This window comes from Mchenga conophoros, linkage group LG12 (assembly GCF_057382185.1).
Source record: "Mchenga conophoros isolate Kocher_MC1m ecotype Shallow Benthic linkage group LG12, M_conophoros_male_GT1.1, whole genome shotgun sequence".
NCBI classification, from domain to species: Eukaryota; Metazoa; Chordata; class Actinopteri; order Cichliformes; family Cichlidae; genus Mchenga; species Mchenga conophoros.
In genome coordinates, this window is record NC_140537.1 from 20733679 (window position 1) to 20754968 (window position 21290).

Here is a 21290-nt window from a genome sequence, read left to right on the forward strand (position 1 = left end):
CCTAGTGTCCTTTTTTTAAGACATTTGTTCTGTGATATATTTATTTTATTCAGCCAAGTTGTTTTTCATATTTTAGCTGCTGTAACACGGTCAATTTCCAGCTTTCAGGACCAATAAAGCTTTTATTTTATGTTCATTAAAGTAACTCAAATGCTTTCTACATATTTTAGGCTGCCGAGTTGTCAAACATCTCCTTGGCTGATATTTAACCAACTTCAGCATGTGACACTTGCTTTGTTATTTTTAAAGGTCCTTTTTGTAAATACCCTTTCCAAATTTCCACTAAAACTCTCACCATCGGGGGCATTACCAGTGAGTATGCAGAAAAAGCTTCTGTTCTTTTAACTTTTGATATTTCTTTTTAACTACTCCCATTTCCTCAAGAGCCTTCGCCTATTTTCCATATGTCTGTCTTATTAGTACCTTTACACATTTCACCAGTCAAACCCTAGAAATTTTGCTCCAACTGATTTGCATTCAGACATGTGTAAGTAAAAAAAAAAAAAAAAAACCCCACCAACATTAGGTTTGGAGAACTGGATCTAAAACGCTGTACTTGTTAATAATAAGAACTAATCTGCAGAGGTGTGAACTAAAACATGCAAACTTGAGGTGCAGAGGTGAAACGTCTTCAAGCAACTCAAAGAAGTCCAGACGCTTTTCTTTCCAAGCTCCTTAGACTACGATGACCTGGATGAGTGAGAACCTTCACAGACATAAAGCATGCAAACCTTTCACAGAACAGTCTCACACTTCTCTGGAGCTCATCTCAGTTATTCTGAGGAACCATAAACTGAATTGCGTTTATTGCTCAGCTTTGTCTGTGGTGCTCCGCTGTCAGCCGTGATTGATTCGAACACACCCCCCCTCGCGTGCCCCGGGACCCTGTCCGGTCATAAGTCACCTCACAGGTATGATGTTCAGTCCTGCGCCGCCTCTCCGTGACCCTGGCGCGGAGATGATGTATAGTGTGTGGCCTCTTCCACAGCTATTTGTTTGCGGCGTATGGGAGCTCAAAGCTTTCGCACGCCTTGTGCACTACGTGATCCTATTGGACGAGCGGGGCAGTGGATATTGCAAATGATGATGAGGGGGGGAGAGAGGGGAGGAGGTGGAGAGCTCCTGTCTTTCCAACGGCAGACACGCAGCGCTCCTTAAGACTCCAGATGCCTTTACAGAATACGCGCCGCTGTTTTCTGTGCGAGTTGCCTCTCCTGTCTTAAATCGATCGTTGTGTTATCGAAAACCAGAAGATTATGGGGATCGCGTATTATGCGGGAACACGTGGAAAGCTTATGAGACGAGCGGCTGCGCGCCCGTCCTCATTGTGATGGAGGAGCGCGGTGGTGCATCGCTGGGGATGAGTGAGAGGTGCGGAGGAGATAATCAACGAAGACACTGAGAGCTGTGCGTTTGGACAAGGTCATCGGAGCCCAGCCTTGGCAGGATTATGTCCATGTGGAGGCGGCAAGGGCGGACTTTTATGCTTCCTCTCCGGGGACGAGGTTGCCTGGGGTGTCCCCTGAAAACCAAGAGTTTCTCTCCTTGCGTTGGCTCACAGAGGCGGCGAAGAGCCCATCTATTGGTGGCTGAGCTGTATTTTTGACTATCTGCGTGTCTTGGAGATAAAAGTTTCCCCGCTCTGCTCGACGGGTGGGTGCTCTATTCTCCCACCGACTCTTCTATTGAACGCAGCTGAAGCCAGTTAAGGTGATTTAGTGGGTGCTGGTTAAAGGGGCAGCGGCGGCGGGTGGGTTGAATTCCACCAGAGAAACAGCAAGAAAAAAAAAGAAAAGAAAAAAGACAAAATAAAGATTTATTTTTTAAAAAGCGGCGGCCAGCTGTGTTTCTGGACTACCACATCTGCCGTTGTTGTCGCCGCTGTCCATGGTGCTGAACTCGGGCTCCAGGAATGGTGGAGACGCTGAGTATCGCAGTGATCGGTGCTCCCGGAGTGGGGAAAACTTCTATAATCCGCCAGTTCATCTATAACGACTTCTCGGAGGTGTACACGCCGACCAGGACCAGATATGTGTACAGACCCTCCGTCATACTGAACGGGAACATGTACGAGCTGAAGATTTTGGACGTCCCGCCGATCTCCTCTTTTCCATCAAGCTCCAGTCAGGTATCACGTCTCTGTCTCGGGAACTTTATCAGAGGAGGATTTAGACAAGCTTAGAGAGGAGGGGGTCCATTCTCTGATTGAACCCGCTTCTCATTTATTTAATCACTGCTTAATCTTACAAGTGCCCGTCTGTTCACAGCCGCTAACATCCCTCAAAGGCAAAAACACCAATTTTATTTATTTCTCTTTCAGTATCAGATGTCCCTAGTCTACTAGTTGCTATGGAGACCTGGCTGACTTAAAGCCTAAGAGCTTCACTTTGGCGTTTTTAAACTCTCTTTGTCTCTGTCTTTCAGCCCGTTTATGAAGACAATATGCAAACTTGCATATTGTTATGTGTTAATCATAACATGTCTTCTACACACTTCTAAGAAACAGCAGTGCTGCTGCTGATATTTGTGTTGATTCTGCAGCATTGTGCTTCAGGCATGGCCACAGCACCTGGTTAAAACTCCCTTTTTAAAAATAGAGCAGACTGCCCTTTTATTCCTGACCACAGGTCAGATGCCACCCCTCATTAGATGGAGGCACATCTGGTCGCAGGATCATAGCAAGATGAAAAAGCACTGTGAATGCTGCGGCTTTGCAGTCACTTTTTTGGAGCAGATTTTTGGCTTTCTTTATTTCTTGACAAGAATTGGAGGTGCTTGAAACAGTCCTCGTGGCCATACTGAAAGCATTATTAGATCCTCTAACTTTTTTCACCCTCCCGCCTTACAGATCCTTTGTTAAACAGTCACAACCAAGGAGGAGACCCACAGAGGCTTCAAAACACCACAGACTTCTGAACCTCTGTTTTCAAAAACACAGCCAGTAAAAAATAAGAACAAAAAACCAGAACCAAGGATGTGGGAGAGCTGCTTCACCTGCTTCTTCAACTGTCTGAATCAGTCTAGGGGATAATCTTTTAAATCCTCTTTGTGTTATTATTCCGCTTACCTTGTGTGAATCAGACATATTAAGCATTGTTTTAGTTATTTTTTTACATGGAATAAGAAGTGCGTATTTTGGCCCTTGACACTTAGAGTGAAATCGCATTAAATCCTCTCTTTATTGGAAAGACATCAGCTCTCCGCTTTCCCTTCCCTCTTAGTGGCCAAATGTGGAGAGTAGGATCTGTTACAGCAGCTGAAATCCTTCCAATCTACACATGAGCATGTGAGAACTGCTTTAATATCGCCTTAAAAATGTGACTCTATCCCTCGAGACAAATGATCCCCTTGTTAAAGTCCTCTTTGTCATTTTTCCCAGCCCATTAAGTTGCTGAATATAATGCGTCCCTCTCTTCGTATGCATGTGTGCGGTGCTTGAAACGGCGCATCCCACTGCAAGTCTCTGCTGACGCGAGGCACGTGTTTGACTCTTGTCCACTGTGACCTCATTGGAAAGACCGAAATCTCCAAGGTCACCACAGCAAGACTGTTTCTCTCCTTCCCTCCCTGTCGGTGTCACAGATAGGCCTCCCAAGAACAGCTGCGGTTATCTACCGCCGGCGAAAGTGCCACTGAGAAAATGAGATCAAGCCAAGCAGGAGACAACAAAAGCACAACGAGAAAGAGAGACCTCCCAAAGTGCTGGTTTTCTGTGCGCTCACAAAGCTGCGGCGTTAACACAGAAAACATCTGACAGGGCAGAGCAATCATCTTGTCGGAGTTATACAAAGCTTCCCTACTAGATTTAACATTTTATTGGAAGGTGTTAAGAGTTCTGCAGACTGCTTACGCTACAGATTCCTGCTGGGAAGGCACTGAGTTTCCTTTTTTCCAGCTAAAGTGCTTTGAACTCCCATTAAGCAATAAGCAGGAGCAGCTGCAGGAACAGGGGACGAGGTGCATCTGATGAGTTCAAGTGTCTCAAAGGTTGAGTCACATTTGAGGGGTTTCCTCCTCATTTGATTGTCTTTGGTTAAACATTTCATGCTAATGTCAGAGTGGTGGTGCAGGCTCTTTGTCGAAGGTATACCAGCAGAGAAATCCATTAGCTGAGTGTTGCCACAACATTTCCATCTGACAGATTTACGGTTACTCATTTGCTAAGGAACAACACCTGGAAGGCCCGCTGTGCTTTGTCTCGCTCGTTCTTGCTTCCTCTGGTGCTTCATCCTCTATTCACAGCGAGAGACACGGGGCATTTTCGAGTCACTGCCCTCATCTGCGTTTAACCCTGCGACCACAGAAATGTAACGTGGATCAGGGGCAGTTGGATGTAATGAGGGGTGAGTTGAGCCAGCACAAAGAATCCTGATTGAATTTTACTTGCTGAAGACAGCAAATTAAATAAAAGCACACTTCACTGTTAGAATACAGTCGGGGAATAAGAGAGGAAGAAAGGAGAGAGGGGAGGGAGAGAGCGGGAATTTGTTTTGGTCAATTAGAAAGTTTAATGGACACCGTTGAAGCCGGGGTGACCAAATGAGGTTTTATATTGTCCTATTAAAATTTGTGATGAATAAGCTGCAGAATAGAGTGAGTCAGTACGCCTCCGCGCTGATGTAGCCCGGCAATTTCTCATCAGTTCAGATTATTTTATAAGAACAGCAGTGGCGTTCTAGCAGGCGACTTGTGACCTCATTTCAACAACATACAGAGACATTAAAAAATCTTTTTTTAATGCTGGAAAGAGGCAAGATTTGTATCATTTTTCCCGTGAAGCTGGGTTGGTGTAATGATTTGTTTGCTTTGTGGCGTGTGTGTCTGTTTCTGAGAGTATTGCATTGAGAGAGCATCTGTCCTGGTGTGTCAATACGATGTGATGACAGATGGATTTAAGCGTGACAGAAGATTCAGCATGATTTTTTCTTGTTCTTTTCTTTTCACTTTCTCTTCTTTTCCCTTTTTGTTCTTGCCATAATGTATCTCCATGACTTCCTCCCACACAAAATGCTCCGTCTCCTGCTCTCTTTGGGCATTTTTCTCAGCTATCTCTGTCAATACTTTCATATATAACAGCGAGGAAACTATCGTATTTCACGCTTGCAGATGCAGCAAGAAAGATGTGTGCGTCTGTGAAGTGCACATATCGGTGAAGCGTTAAGTGCTGACAGGATCTGGAAGTGAAACTGAGCACAAATGTATAATAATCATAGTGGATCATTCATTTTGAATTGCATTTAATCTGTTTTTGCTGATATATACACAAATATCATTATACTATCTGCAAAGGCACAGTTTTTGTAGTTTTCCCTGTGCACACCTTCACAGTTGATTTTAAATGAAACATCCAGAGGTGATAGAAGTGCAGACTTTTAGCCTTAATTCAAAGGGTTTAACAAAAATGTTGCATTAACAGTTCAGCAGTTACGGTTTATACACAGTCCCTCATTTTCAGTGGCTCACAGTTAGTTCTACATTTGATTGACGAGCGGTTTCATGGCTGGGTGAGGCACGTTCACTTGTTATTTCATAATAAATGAAGCAGATAGAATATCTGAAGTGTTGAATTTGTATTTCGTAGCTTTTCACCGAAATTTTAAATATGAGTCTCAAATAGATGTCGGTGCAAGTGAAAGACATTGTCACTGAAACAGCAAAATTATCCTCTCAGAGAGAGAGCAAAACGCCAGGATCGGTTAAATCAGCAATCTTTTATGCCGTTAAAAAAGAATAAATGCTCAGAAAAAACACAGAGGATGATTGCAGAATTATTTCCATGGCTAAAGAAACAACTTTATAGCACCTAACAAAATTAAGGATACTCTTAAGGAGGTAGGAGTATTGTTATCGAGGACTACAATCAAGAAACACCTTCATGAATGGAAATACAGAGAATTTACAATAAGGTTCACACAGTTACACTGAGGAACAGGAAGGCCGGATTAGAGTTTGACAGAAAACATCTAGATGATAAAAGATGAAACCAAGATTAACCTGTACTAACATAATAGAAGAAAAAAGGTCTTGAGGTCTTGTGACCAAGGCCTGCTGGCTGTCCGGCATACAAGGTTAAAAACTAAAGGTGACAGAGCGTTTGTATCTGTGGCTCCCAGACTCTGGAACTCTCTGCCATTGAGTTTGAGATCTGTGGACTCAGTCATTTCTTTTAAGAAGCAGTTAAAGACTTATCTTTTTAAAATTGGTTTTGGTTGACATTGGATGATGTATTTTTGAGCCTCTGTGAAGCACTTTGTGATTTAATCTGAAAAGGTGCTATATAAATAAAATGTAACTTTACTTACTAATAGAAGACAAAAGTATTGAGCATTAGAGAAAAGGTCATGATCCAAAGAATACCACGTAGAAACATATGCCTGGCAGGGGAACCAGGACACTTTGTTGGTGATGTGATTGCTGAGTGAAGCTGCAGGATTGACTGTGAAGTGTATGGGGCTACACTCTCTGCTCAGATTCAGACAGATGCTACAAAACCCATCGGGCAGAGTTTCACAGCACAAACGGAAAATGACCCAAAGCAAACTGTAAAAGCAACCGAGAGTTTGTCAAAGCAAAGAAATGAGATATCCTTGAATGGCAAGTCTTCGCCTGATCTCAATAGTGCAGCTTTTCAGGTATTAAATACAAAACTCAGAGCAGAGATACTCACACACAAGCAGCAGCCAAAGGCAGCTGTAAAAAAGGCCCTGCATCTCAAGCAAAGAAAGACAGCATTACCTGATGTCTATGGGTTCCAGACTTCAGGCTGCAAAGAATTAAACAAGCTGGCAACCCTTGTATTTGCACTTATATAAGAATAAAATTAAATCCATTATGGTTGTGTACAGTAGTGTAAAACTGTGCCCAACAAAATATGGACCAGACAAGCCTTGTAGAGATGACTCTAACAAGCGTGATCAGCAAAACACACCCTCATCCTCAGTGCTAATTACTGCCAAGTCAAATCTGAATAAAATTCTGACATTTCACTCAACAAAGCTGAAGCAAAGATTCCTTGAATGGGCTCTTAGTACAGTTAGATTTAATTAATTGTTAAGTACTCGCAAGCCATGTTATTTGTTCTAGATCAGTGATTTGAATTAGAAGTAGCCTAGCATGCTAGACAGCTAGCTAACAACCAGTTGGCGTTTCCCCCTCATTCAACTATTCCCTTAAAAATGCAAAGTTCAAGTGGTAATAACAACACAGTTGGTGAGTTATATTAAAAATCACCTCTGGTGCACTTATTATGAACCTGTACTAATGTAGCACTTTTTCGCTCAAAGCGCTTTCTTACTACAAGCCTCATTCATGCAAGTGCAATGAGAGCTAGTTAAACATTCACACTAGGGGTGGTGGTGTTTGTAGCTCTGGAAGATTTGGAAAGGTTGGTGACTCCATACCTGGCTGCATGCCTAAGAATCATTGGGCAAGTAGCTGGAGCTGAGTTGCTCTCCGATGCGTGAGGAAATCCAACCACTGACCTCTTGATTAGTAGATAACCTGCTCCACCTCCTGAGACACAGTCACCCCAAAGGATGTGAAACATCAGCTACTGAGACTGTAAACCATTTTATTTAAAATTGTATTCATATTTCCATTGTACAGTTAGGCCTTTAAATTGTGAGTCTAAGCAGATTAACTTGCTTCTCGAGGCCGCCTCAGTGGGCCTTCGAGTAACTGCACTTCAAGGTGCACTTCAACTGGTTTCATTTTTCAGCCATGGAGGTTGTGCCTCGGGTCAGACCCAGCAATTGGTCTTGATGTTAAGCTTCCAGCTCCTGGCTTTATCTTATTAGTATTTAACAAAGTAGGCAATCTTCTCATCTAACTCTCTGGCAGCATTCAAGGATATCTGCAAGGATATCTGTAAGGACAAGAAAGACATAGAGCAACGTTACATATCTCTCAGTTTCCCAATCCAGTCTAATTCTTGAGAATATCCATTTTTGACCCCTCGCCAGCATCAGCCAGAGTCTCCTTGTCACCTGAACACTGGAGACTTACAACAAAGGGCAATAAATGGTTTTGCTGGTCCAGGTCATTACTTTGAAAAGGGGACTTCCATCCCTAAGGGATGTAATGGATTTTAATTCCAACTCAACCAGCGTGACCTGTGTTTGACATATCTGTAATAGCTCAGCATTGGCCCCAGCCAGGTTACACCGGCCGCCCTCCTGCACTGGATGGAGTATTGATCCATCGCAACCACTCATTACGTTCAAGCTGCCTCCACTAATATCGGAGTCATGGCGGCTTTGCCATAGCCTGCTGAAAACTGACCACGGCCCTGCAGTTGTCAGGGAAACACGCTCTGTTTGGGTCTTGAGGAGCAAAGGACGAGCTGCTCTTTTTCCACGCTGTGGTAAGGCGACCGACTGGAGGACACAGACAGTGGCACCACACTTCACAGTCACGCTCCCGCAAGCACATTCTCACATCCCGGCGAGCACACACAAATAAACATGCCCACACATGCCGTTTGCATTCATTTGGTTACCGCGTATCAGTGCGCTGCCTTTTCTTTACTGCTCTGTTTTGGCCTGGGCCTCGTGTTTGGGGTTTGGAGAAGTAGTATTGCTGCTTCTGTGCCGGCTCCTCCTCCACATTTAAAAACAGGACTTGGACGACAAAGAGATACGAGATGAAAACACAAGCTGCTATTTTTAGCCCCGCGGGATGTGAGGCTGCAACCACAAGCCACCGTGCTCGCCTTGCGTCGTCAGCTGCCTCAGTTATCATGAGCTGTGATGACAGCGAACATCTCTGGTTTGTTCGGGAAACACAACAAATCTTGCACTGGAGCTGTACTGGACACTTTAGGATAGACTCCAGTAAGAAAATGAATTGATGGAAGAAATTAGAAATCATAAAGAAAAAAAACCCACTCTTGCTGAAAACACTGTGAAAGACCAGAGAAAACTGCACTTTACACCAGTTTTCACAACACATCGTCCCACTTACGCTTTTTACTTTTGATGGCAGTGATCTTATTGCCATCTCTGCGCCTGATTGGCTTCATTATCTTCCTGCTGATCTGTGAGGCTGTTTCTGCTCCTTGACACAAACACCCCCTCCAAAATGAATAGAGGCAAAGCGTCCCTCACTGCGTTTTATCATTACAAGTTAGGCTGATCCTCGCCTGTTCCCTCAGCCTCACCTGTCACAAATTATCAGTTCATCTTCATTGTACAGATTAGCTGTACAGCATGTTTAATTTGGATGCAAATCCCCCCCCAAACCTTGACAGCAGTGTAATTAATTTTTTTTCTATTCACGTTTCTATTTTAGGTTACACAAGCTGTGTAAGTGCTGGAAAAAGTGTAGAGTAAACACCACATGGAACAAATGACTTAACGCTGTACAAAATGCTGTAGCAAATCCATCAACATTGCACTGCTCCACTACGGGGTCACATTAGATTGCATGCTAATTATAAGCATGCAAATTAAAATGGGGCCTGACAATCAGCACTTTGATATGTGAGCTTTCAAAGCAATATGGGCACAACAAGCACGGCTCCAAAGCAGCCAAATCATCATCAGAGCCCCGAGGTTCAGGTGCGTCAGTCAAAAAGCATCAAATACATCAGAACGGAATTTCACTGAAAATCATTGAAGCATAACATAATAAACAGCTTCAGGAGAGGCAGTGATCACATGGGGAAATTGATTTGTATGTAAATTCTTTTAAAAATGTGTTCACAGGGATTTAAAAAAACTGTTTTAAAAAAGAGCTCAGGAGGAGCAAATCGAACAGCAGCCACTGTGTGAAGTAAATCTACACTGAGTCTGTGGAAATGTTCCAAGGTTAAATCAGTGATCTTAACAACATAATATAAACTCACTGGCCATTTCATTAGGTATACCTTTTCAAGCGCTCTCAAATCTCTATCGGCCAATCACATGGAAGTGTGTCTATGCATGAAAACATGTTCAAACCGAGCGTCGGATGGGGAAGAAAGGTGATTGAAGTGACTTTGAATGTGGCATGGTTGTTGCTGTCAGGGTAGTCTGAGTATCTCAGAAAATGCTGATCTACTGGGATCTCTGGGGTTTACAGAGAATGGTCAAAAAAGAGAAACTACCCAATAAGCTGCAGGTCTCTGGGTGAAAATCTCTTGTCGATGCCAGAGGTCAGAGCAGGTCAGATGCAGTGAAGAGTGAAAAGTGGGTTAGAAAAGTAAACTGTGTAGTAAAAGATCCAGAGGACTGAATGACAGTAAAGGTTGCACGATCTGATATCGTCGTGTTGGTGTTGTTCCCAGATCAACATAGTAAATGTTGTTCCAGGATCAACATTGCAAGTGACCAATCAGAATGTTGTGGCGTCATACCTTTGCGACTTCAGGAAAAAACGCCGTAAAACAAAAAACTGTACTTAAGCTGCGAGAAACCGCCTCTGTCCGCCGATCAACGGACCCAGACCCTGACCCTAACCCTTTAATAAACGCTAAGCAGAATTGATATTGTCCTTGCAACATTGGAATTTCATAAATGCACGAATGGCTTGGCGCGCCAAAGAATAACGTCACAACAATGTGATTGGTCACTTGCAACGACACCAACACGACGATATCAGATCATCCGTAAAGGTTTGACTTTTGCCACATTTCTGAGGTGAAGGAAACAAGGTTGGATGAGCTTAGAGTTTTAAAATTCAGTTGTTGTTCAAAGATGACACCAATAATCCAAATAGCCGGAAGCTGATATCATTGCACTACCTGATGACACTTTTGAGCTTTGGGAAATATGCCGGTACTTTCCAAGCATGAGACAAGTCCAACTTCCTGAAAATCTTTGCTGGTGAATGTGCCAAAACTGATTTCTGATGTTTATATTCATTTTCCCAAATGTATATCTTTGCTTATATTGGTAAATAGACTTTAGTCAACAGAATTTATTAAAGGATTATATATAAAATTATCTTTATGACATTATTTTACCAACTTCATATCACTCTTTAAAAGTTATATATTTTTAACATCAATGACACTTTTTAGCTGGATAAATAAAGGATATATAAAACTCACTTTCTACCTTGTGACAGGAACATTATTTGTGGCTCAGAATGATTTGATGACATTGGTTTGACATGTGCTTCACAGATTATAGGCCGACAAGTCATTTACAACAGCTTAAATGTGGGTGACCATCTTTTGGCACAACACCAGAAACTTCAAAGTGATCACAAGAAAAGAGGTCTTGGGCCACACAAGCCCCTTTTAAGATCACAACCTGTGCCGCTTTTCATTTCATTTAAAGGAATATAATAAACCTGAATGTAATGTGTTGACCGGTGAGCTCCAAATGTGGCAGAAAACAGATTTGGGTTTTTATACAGAGCCCAGCTTTCCACGCTTCCAGCATTCATGTTAAGCCAAACTAAGCAGTTTCTAGTTCCAGCTTCATAGTCATTATTAGTCATTCTCATCCCCAGCTACTAAACTGTATTTCCCCAGATGTTAGACTACATTTGAAAGATCCTCATCACACCGTTGTCTAAAGTGCAATGCCGTTTGTGCATTACAGCAGTCTGCATCTAATAAGAACAACCCTGTTTATTGCAAAGTTAATTTCCAATGTTTGTCTGTTAAATTATATTAAATTGGATTGAATTATGTTTCACTGAACTGAACTGAGGCGGTCTCACAGAGTCTTGGCCCTTCATTAGCAGTGTGTGGGAACACCAGAGGTTATGTCTGCTCATCCCTTGATCCGCTGTTGCCTTTTTCATCTTTTCAACATTCTCCCAGGCCTGCGTTTGTGTTCTCATTTCCTTCCCTCAGTATATCTTTTTCCCCCAGCCCCTGAACTTCCTCTATTTGCCTCTCCCTCTTTTATCAGATCAAATGTTTATACATTAATTTCATGCTGTTACAGGCAGCAGGTCGGCAGTGGTGAGCCCAGTGATACACATTTGGATAGAAGGATGGTTCCTCACGTTTCTATTAAAACGAATGGCCCTCAGTAAGGTGCAAATAGACCCACGTGCACTGTGTGCTTTGATTACATTTTGAATTATGCTTTGAAAACCATTAGCATGAACAAAATGTTGCTTTTTTGCCACATCAGAGCACCGCGTTCCCTTTTTTCCTCTCCTGACAGAAGGTTGTGCGTTTTCTTTCCCCCAGCCTCCGTCTTTGTCCTTGAACAGCGTGCAGTGTTTTACTGCGGGGTCATCGTGTTTTATGACTTTGTTCAAAGCTGTAAGATTCCCAGAACCATGTCTACTCGAGGAATTCATACACTGCACTTTAAGATAAGATAAGATAAGATAAGATAACCTTTATTAGTCCCACACGTGGGAAATTTGTAACTGCAAAGGGAAGCAAACTGTGACAGAGCAAAGTTCTGTTACATAAAGAGGGGAAAAAAATTAACCGAGGCTGATGGGATTATCGTTAGTCTTTTAATCTGTCATGAATCAAAGTATTGGATTGAAATTTCTCTTTGATGATGACGCTGGTGGCAAAGTCATCAGTTTGTCCTGAAGGGGAAATTAATGTCCGCACCCAATTTCACAAGAACGTATTCATGAGCCGATGAGCCATTTCACTCAGAACCACAAATAACCTCATTGTGGCATTTGAGGAAATGTCAGACTTTGACAAAGCCATTAGGACACACTACCTGGGAACCTTACACATCTGCAAAGTCTTCCATCTAATACGTCAGCATACCCAAGAGACCATGTCAGTTCTTAAGCTTGACTAAAACGGGTCTTGGACGTACTCATATGTTTGCATATTTATGTGTTTCTCTACATATCTGTCCTTTCAGGAATGGCTGGATTTGCGCTGCAGAGGTGTTCGTAATGCCAACGCATACATCCTGGTGTATGACATCTGCTGCGTGGAGAGCTTTGAATACGTCAAAATGATCCGACAGCAGATAGTAGAGAACAGGTATGGTCACAAACACTCTCTGCTGACAACGCAGATGTTCAACATACCGTCCAAAAGCTTCAAACCAGGACTGTCAAACTCATTGGACATCATGCATCACATACATACAGCCTGCTTTGATCTTAAGTGGGCCAGACCAGTGAAACTACATGATAAATATATGAAATTACAGAAAAATGTTTAGTGGTAGTTAATTTACCAGACACTCCTTCGATTTTTTTTATTTTAAAATATTAAAGTTTTGTGTTATTTTAAAATATTAAGCTTTTGTTAATTTACAAAACAGAGATTTTCCTGTAAATTAAGCATTTATCTATTGGGGGGGAGGAGGGGGGTATTTTTTTCCATTGGAAATTCTTCGTCCTGGGCCTTGTGTTTGACACCCGTGCTTTAAACCCTATATTTAATTGAAAACTGAACCACAATGACGCTGTCAAGACTCACAGGCATTACTGTTTTCTAATTTAAAAAAAAAAAAAATCTAGGACAGGGACAACAAAAGACCAGAAATATTACGTAATGCTGAAAAAAAAAAGCTGTTGGAACATCTCAGAGCTAATTAGGTTAATTAGCAACAGGTCAGTAACATAAAAGAGCATCCCACAGAGGCTGAGCCTTTCAGAACTGAGAATTAAGAGGACGGTGGGTTTACCACCCTTTTTTTTAAAACAAATAAATGCATAAGAATAATGTTTAGAACATAAAAATTACAACACGTTTGGGGGATTTTATCATCAAAGTACAAAATACCAAAAAATAAAGGCCCAGCATGTGAAAATGTGGAAAAGAAAGTTTTAGCTTGTAGAGCCACCTTTAGCAGCAATAACGTAAAGTAATAGTTTTCTGTGGGATTTTTATACAGAGCCCAGCAGGCTCTCACTTTGACTTTTTTTTTTACTTTAGCTCCACTCTTCTTTACAACTTTGCTTCAGTTCATTGAGGTTTGTTAGCATTAGCTCTGTCAAGAGTCCACCACAGCAGTTCAAGCAGGTTGAGGTCTACGCTTTGCCTGGAACATTGCAGAACTTTGTTTCTGTTCTTTTTCAGACATTCTGTTGTAAATTTGCTGCTTTGCTTGGGATCGTTGTCCTGTTGCATGGCCCAATTCCCAATTAGCTGTTGGAAGACGGCATCTAGAATACTTTTCTACTGAATACTGAGTCATTGATTGCAAGGTAAAAAAAGCCCAAGGTGACACTTGACGGTTGTACTAACTAGAATTTGTCAAGGTTTCCCTGAGCATTGCACAGTCTGACCTTGGAGTGAAATTGGTCGGACATACACTCCTGGAAAGACTGTGACATTGTCTTAACAAACAGCTACATTTGACTAGCAGCACCTGGCTGTTTCTTACCATCTTATTTCCAGTGGAAGCAGTAATGATGTTTAGTTTTTCACAGAAATTCTAGTGTAGTCGAGTCATGCATAGGATTGGACTATTCAGATTGTTATCAGTGCACAGCTTAAAAAGCCAACATCCATACTGTAATCGTATAGAAGATCATTAGTGCACATGCCATAAGTAACTTACACCTTTGAAGGCTCCGTATGCACGTTTTGGAGCAACGTGTGCTGCCATCCAGAGGGGTGTTTCTCAGGAAAGGCCTTGTTTATTTCTTAAAGAGTGCGAAACCAAATTCCACTTGTATTACGGCAACATGGCTGCATAGAAAGATAGAGGCAACAAAGTATTAAACATGTCTCAACCTTTTAAAAAATATGTTGCTGAAATCAAATTCAATAAAAAAAATTATTTCAACAATTCATGTGTTGTTTTTGTGCTGTTTTCATTTGAATATAAGTTTGAATGATTTGCATTTCATTTTTAACTAAATGTAATACAACAATCCTGCTTTTTTTTGTTAAACCGCTGACACACAGCTTGTTATCCTTCACTGATGATTTGTAATGAAATCATCCCGTCACCCGTCTGAAGACAGCACACAATTTCACAGCCTGTCACAAAGCTGTACAATTACATGATGGTGACAGTGATTTTTAGGCTTCTTGTGGTGGTATCTTTCAATTTAGCGTGCGCGCTCGTCGTGATGACAGTTCACTGTCTGATGACATTTGATTCTTGTGTGATGCCTAAACCCACACTAGTAATTTAAAGGCTATTCTTGGGACAGTCGTACATTTAGTGTACAGAAGGCCCACAGATAACATACAGTAAATGCTTCCTGGATTTGCTTTGCACCTGCTGCATATGGGGCCAGAAATCCCTCGCTCTCCAGTCGTCAGCTGCATGCATATATTTACATATAGAAAGGTGCATTGGGTGGCTTCATTTGTTTGCCATGTTGTACAACACCAAACTGCCTCTCCACAGTTGATGCCCACTTTCTCGCAGCTCTGAACGTGTAACCACGAATGTTTATGATCTAAGACAGAAACCTATTATCCCCAGCAACTATGGAAGAAATGGTGAATGTGAGAGGAATAGGCAATAGGGGGAAAATGTGCAATCATGGAGAGTCTAACATCAGACTGGAGAAGGAAAGGAAAGGAAGGGGAGGAGAAGGGGGCAGATAGTGTAAGAGGAATCATCAATAATCGAGCTTTGGAGGAGTTTTTTTTACTCTGTGTGTCAGCTGTCGAAAAAAAAAAGTCTATTGTTGAAATGTTCCTCAGAAATCTTTTATTATTCTGGTTCCCACTAGCGAGGAGCCTACCTTCAGTTCAGTGAGGCTTGTGACAGTGTTGTCCTTCCATCATTCCTACCCCCCCCCCCCCCGCCCCCCCCATTCTCATGAAGGGATGCACGCACACCGCCTCCCACATTTAGTTCACCTCATTGTGCACAAGTAGTCAAGCCCGAGCAGATATGCAAGGAGATATTTTTAAGGCTGTTATGTGAGCACAACCTGTGAAAAGGAGAAAAGTGAGATGATTGCTGCCGTGTGGTTGTTCAGCTCCCAAGTTTTGAGAACTTCGCCTCGGGGCTTGAAAATTGCACCGCTCATCTCTCTCAGGCTGCATCGCCTTCTCTTCGGCGAGCCATTTTATCCATCTGTCGAGGCAGACGTGCAAATATGCAAAAGTATGCAAAAGTCTTTGTCATACAAAATAAGCCATCATTCGTTCTGAGAGAAAGAGCTAAGTTGTGTATAAACTGTTTAAACAGTTTATACACTTGTCTTTTCTAGATGTTCTGAGTTCAACATCGGTTGTTACAGCTTTTCCTAAATAGTTTATAGTAGTATTCTGATTTTGCTTCTGAGTTAGAATTTTATAACACATCCCTCCGGCTTGCCGTACATTTTCCCACTCAATAATGCTGTAAAGCCCTCACTGCAGCATGCGGTGGGAGGCCCCTTGAGCCTGTGAGTTTTAATCCTCCAGTCCACCCCCACACACCTCAGAAGGAAGGGAAAACTATGCAGAGACAACAGCTGTGACAAACACCAACACGATGGCTTTGCTGGGTTTAAAAAAATAAAAATAAATAACACAACCTTCTTTTCTCATACTCCTGCAGGGAAGGTAGCAGCAGCGAGGTGCCAATCCTGGTGGTGGGTAACAAGAGAGATCTGCAGCGTCAGCGCTTCATGCCTCGCAGGGCCGTGTCGGTTCTGGTGAAGAAGACATGGAAGTGCGGTTATGTGGAGTGCTCTGCCAAGTTTAACTGGCACGTAGTCCTGCTCTTCAAGGAGCTGCTGGGGATTGCTGTGGCACGGGGGATGCGCCAGAACCACACCTCCATTCGTTTGCAGGGGGCGCTACAGAGGAATCGCTGCACCATCATGTGACCCTCAGAGCTCCCTCCACCCCTGCCAACTCAGGAGTGGAGCGGCAGCAGAGAGAAGGACTTTCTATCAAAATGGCTGGGAAAAATAACCCCGTGGCCTCCTGCTTTACTGAGCTGATTTTTCTTAATGAGGTTTATTAGATTCGTGCGCTGTAAAAGACACTCAAATTACACACATGGTCATCCAACCACTTCCTAGTCAACTGTGTAGAAACAAGGAAGGAAATGGGAAAAAGAAAGCAGGTGACAAACAATACAAAAAGCATAGCACAGATATGTTTCTCACATCACAGGTCAACATTTCAGGCTGCGCTTCCCAATATGAAAGGTCTGTCGCTGGGCCTGACAGGGCAGAAGCTGTGTTTGTGAGAGTCAAAGCGGACAGGCAGCAATATCATCCAGTCTTCCTTTTGAATTTGCCACACTCTGTAAGGTCAAAAGCAGAAGCTCACATCTAACATCACTGGATTTATTGGGATTTGTGCATGAGACCGACAGGCAAAAAGATGGAAACGATAAAAAGTGAGAGCGCTCATTTTCTGCGCCAGTTATCTCAAAAAGTACATAGATAGATATGGTTAGGTGGTGTTTAATTTTAGATTCTGAGAAGTAGCCATGCATTTTTGTTCTCTGCCCCATCCTCTATTAGAATCTTGGCCGACAGTAAAAGCTGCTTGTTCACAGAAAGGCTGTTTTAAGGTTGTCTTGCAGCAGAAAATGCTGCAGTCCCTTATCATGTACTGTAGGACTTTAATCTGCTCCCTCCCCTCACTCAGTGTCTGTTTCTGATGAATACATTAAATCCAGGGAACGGGGAACCAGCAGGAGGCTCCGGAGCCTGAAACAAGAACCTGTGTGTGGAGTGCGTGTGTGTGTGTGTGTGTGTGTGTGTGTGTGTGTGTGTGTGTGTGTGTGTGTGTGTGTGTGTGTGTGAGAGAGAGAAAGAGATGGAGAGAGGGAGAGGCAGGTTTATAGTTGACATTCAGGCAAGCAAAGGACAGACGCGGCAAGATAACAGACAGATGTTGAAGCACTGGATTAGAAAGGAGCAATAAACACACACGGGGATGTCCAGACTGACTATATGTGCCACATTATTATATTAAAAATGCCTCGCTACACACAGTCAATGTAATCCACTTGCGCTCCAGCAGAAATACACACGCATATCAATATGTGAATACTATCTAATTGGTCATATCGTGAAATTAACAGCAACTCTTTTCATTTCATTAGGCCGAGGTATGTGAATATGCCAGCACTGAAAGCAAGCAGATCTATTGTATATACACGACTGATTCATAGACTAATTGAGTTGCATGCTTTTGTTGGTAGAGGCAACGGTTCAGGGTTTAATTGCACTGATGTGAAAATGTGATACTGTGTTTAATTTTTGTAATACATGGTTTTTTGACGCTGTAATGAGCAACTGAGTGGAGTGAATGTGGTCGTTTTTCACCGGCATGTGAGAGCACAAGCTCACGATACTCTACCAAGGTGTATTGTTGAACCCTTCAGTCGGGCCAAATGTCTGTGTTAGATTTTTTGTTTGTTTGTTTGTTTTTCTAGTTGGAAAAAAAAGAGAAATATGTAGCAGAGATAAACTAGAAAGCAACTGCGTGTAGCATGAGTTCTCATCATTTCGTTTGTGTGCATTTTCAAATAAAAAGGGCTACTGTTTTTTATCACATACATCACTTGTGTTGTGTTATTTTTACAGTGTCAGTACTGTAAGTAATTTTGTTTGGCTTTTGGTTGCTTTTTGTTTTGTTTGTTCTTTCTGACACATGATTATTAAAAGCATTTGAGAACAACAACCTTGCTCTGGTCCCTTTTTTTTCTCCTTTTTCTTTTTTCCTTTTGTGTCCCGTTTGGAACTTTAGCCATCAGAATTGTTGTCTTGAGGCCAAGAAAGATGCCAAGCGGATTTATTTTACCAAGTGGATCATCATGGCCTTGCCATATTGGTCCATTTGATTGACCTTTATTATAATTATGAATTTATTTTATTTTCAGTTGCTACAAATGGGACAGACATGACTGGGGGATAGGACAGGGAGAAAGAATGAAAGAAAGAGAGGGAGAGAAAGAAAACCAAAGGGGAGAAGAGACGGTGAGAAGGGGGAGAAGAAAGAAAGAAAAACAAACAAAAAAAACAAAACACCTGGGTCACCTGTATGGAGAAAAAAAACAGAAGAGAAAGCAAACAACAAAGAGCAACATAATAAAAAAAAACGGCACCATCACAATAAACTAGCTAGCAGTAGATATCAGTAGATACTAAATAATAAACGATATTGTGCGGCACGCAAGATAGACAGCGCACAATGTGCTTTGAGGCAGCAGCCAAGAAAGCTGTAGTCCGCGTCTGTGAATACCCGTGTGTACACCTGTGTGCATACCTGTGTGGATCAGCATGCTTGTATTCCAAAGGTTTCTCCATGTAACGATCTGCTAGAGAGTGTGGGGGGCCACAGCCCCGTCCTCCAAGGTATGAAGCAGGTATGGAGGAGATCAAAACTCCAGACATCCAGAGGCCCCCAGAACACAAGAGACCAAGGAAGACCAACAGAGGGGCAGCCGCACCACTGTCCCAGTAAGAGCTGAGGAGAGTCCCAGATGAGGGCTCACTCAGCAGCCGCGGAGCAGAAGCCAGGGGGAGTTGCAGTGACGCGCCCGTGAGCTCCGCCGGCAGCCAGCCGTGCCTGAGTGACCGAGCCCCAGGCCGAGAGGCCGGGGGCACCCCACCTCCGAAGTGGCCCGAGCGAGCCCCAGGCTCCAGGCCCCGATAAGCGGCCGCCAAGGAGTGAGCCGGTGTGTACCCGGACGCCCACCCCCAGACACAAAGAACCACCAACGCACCGACACCTGAGGGAGTCCGCCACTGGCAGGGGAAGTGGTGGGTGGAGATAGGCCTCCAAACCTTGGAGGGCCTGAGATGTCCCCAGAGAGGTGGCGTCTGATACCCAACCTGACATATAGACACAGACAGGCACACACAGACACAAACATCCATCCCCACCCTCATGCTCTCATATGCACTTACTCCACACTCAACCAACATGGAGACAGACATAAAGAGACGCTGTACACACGATCACACTCCCCAAGCGTACTCTACGAACCGGGTCTAGGTACCCTTGCCCCTGGAGGGGGGAACTGCACCCAGACCCAGGTGGTGTTACCCTTTTCCCTGCGGTGGGGAGAGGCAGACCGCCCCGACTCCGCAGCAGCAGGGAGGCCCCACACTCCAGACCGCAGCTGGACGGCCAACTCCTCCTAGCCCCCCCCGCTCCAGCAGGCCGCAGAGAACGGGGGTGAGAGAAGACTCCAAACCTCCCTCCACCCGCTCATTGTAGTGTTGATGCATGTGTGTTCTAAGGTGCAATTAAAACCCAGGAGGGCATGGAGCTACCTGCCAGAGAGCAGCAGGTAAGCGCATAGTCCCCCTTTTTTTTCTCCTTGTGTTTTTCATGGCTTCACCACATTAGGATCAATTCTACAACATCGCCATCTTGTGGTAAAGCGATGTTATCAGGAACCACATCAGAAGCATCAAACACACTTCCAGTTACTGGATTTTTGCTCGAACATGTGTCTGACGCCCCCCCCCCCCCCCCCCCACACACACACACACACTAGTTTTAACCAACTCAGTTCATTTAAGGTGGCATTGTGATGATATATCCAGTCTAGATGGACTGAAAATTAACTGAATAAATGTTTCTGTACTGTAAAAGGAGGCCTGCTGTACTGAAAGACATGCGTTTTCCAAGAGGGACCTGACTAAATACAACACATAACAATATGACAAGTAAAGAAAGACATACACCTGACATTCAGTACACACAGTTGAACACAAACATGCAAATCATATAACAGATAAATAACAGATCATTACAAAAGCAGTCACACTGACCAAAAGAGCTATTCTCTCGCTCCTTTAAAGTGGACATTGTCATCTCCTTCTGTAGGATATTATTCCAGGAAACAGAGGCCACAGCTTTACAAGCCTTTCCCCTTTATTCCATTCGGACTCTGGGGACAAACATTTGTATAACATTGTGAAAGCGTAGACTTATGCTCGTTGTACTGGTGATGGTGGGTGGAAAAAATGATTATTTGGTTCTATCTGTGGCCCTGTTTATTGTGCATATATATCACGATCCCATTTAGGTGACAGCATAATACAAACTAAAAGAATAAAATGACACAGGTTACCCTGGGCAGTCCGGGGATTTAAGATTAAGTAATAACACAGCAAACCCCCAAAGAGCAGGCAGTAGCTCTGGGGCAGGCTTTCTTAGTCATGTGGTTTATTTGTTACTTCAAATGCAGATTGCCCTACACTCAATGTGTAAAAGGGTGCCAAAAGTGTCTCACCCTGATGTGCACCGGTACCACTGATTTATTAGGACCTGGATTATAAGCAAAGGCACAGGCTGGATTAATAACACTGATGATTAACTTGGTTTGTCTGCCCTACTCAATCTGACAGCATCAGATCAGAATTCAGGAGCCAAAACCGCATGTCAAATGTTTAGGAATGTTTAGATAACAACGTCACGTGGTGCGGGGCTGAATTATAGACTTGAATTGATAGAGCGGACACTCCCCCTCAGTGCAACCCCCTCA

At 43.2% G+C, this 21290-nt stretch overlaps 1 protein-coding gene across 1 annotated transcript; it reads left to right on the forward strand.

The window, feature by feature from the left end:
• Positions 1-1108: 1108 nt before the first annotated feature.
• Positions 1109-18472, forward strand: rasl10a (RAS-like, family 10, member A). The gene is made up of 3 exons (XM_085294396.1): positions 1109-2128; positions 12780-12904; positions 16386-18472. The coding sequence occupies exons 1-3, from the start codon at positions 1913-1915 to the stop codon at positions 16654-16656; spliced, it is 612 nt and encodes a 203-aa protein (XP_085150522.1). The 5' UTR covers positions 1109-1912; the 3' UTR covers positions 16657-18472.
• The last annotated feature ends 2818 nt before the right edge of the window (positions 18473-21290 follow it).

Bases quoted from the DNA above. Each gene is read 5' to 3' on its own strand.
- rasl10a (XM_085294396.1), top strand. From the start codon at position 1,913: ATGGTGGAGACGCTGAGTATCGCAGTGATCGGTGCTCCCGGAGTGGGG. The intron at 2,129-12,779 runs GTATCACGTCTC...CTGTCCTTTCAG, and splicing joins TTCCATCAAGCTCCAGTCAG to GAATGGCTGGATTTGCGCTG. The intron at 12,905-16,385 runs GTATGGTCACAA...ATACTCCTGCAG, and splicing joins CAGCAGATAGTAGAGAACAG to GGAAGGTAGCAGCAGCGAGG.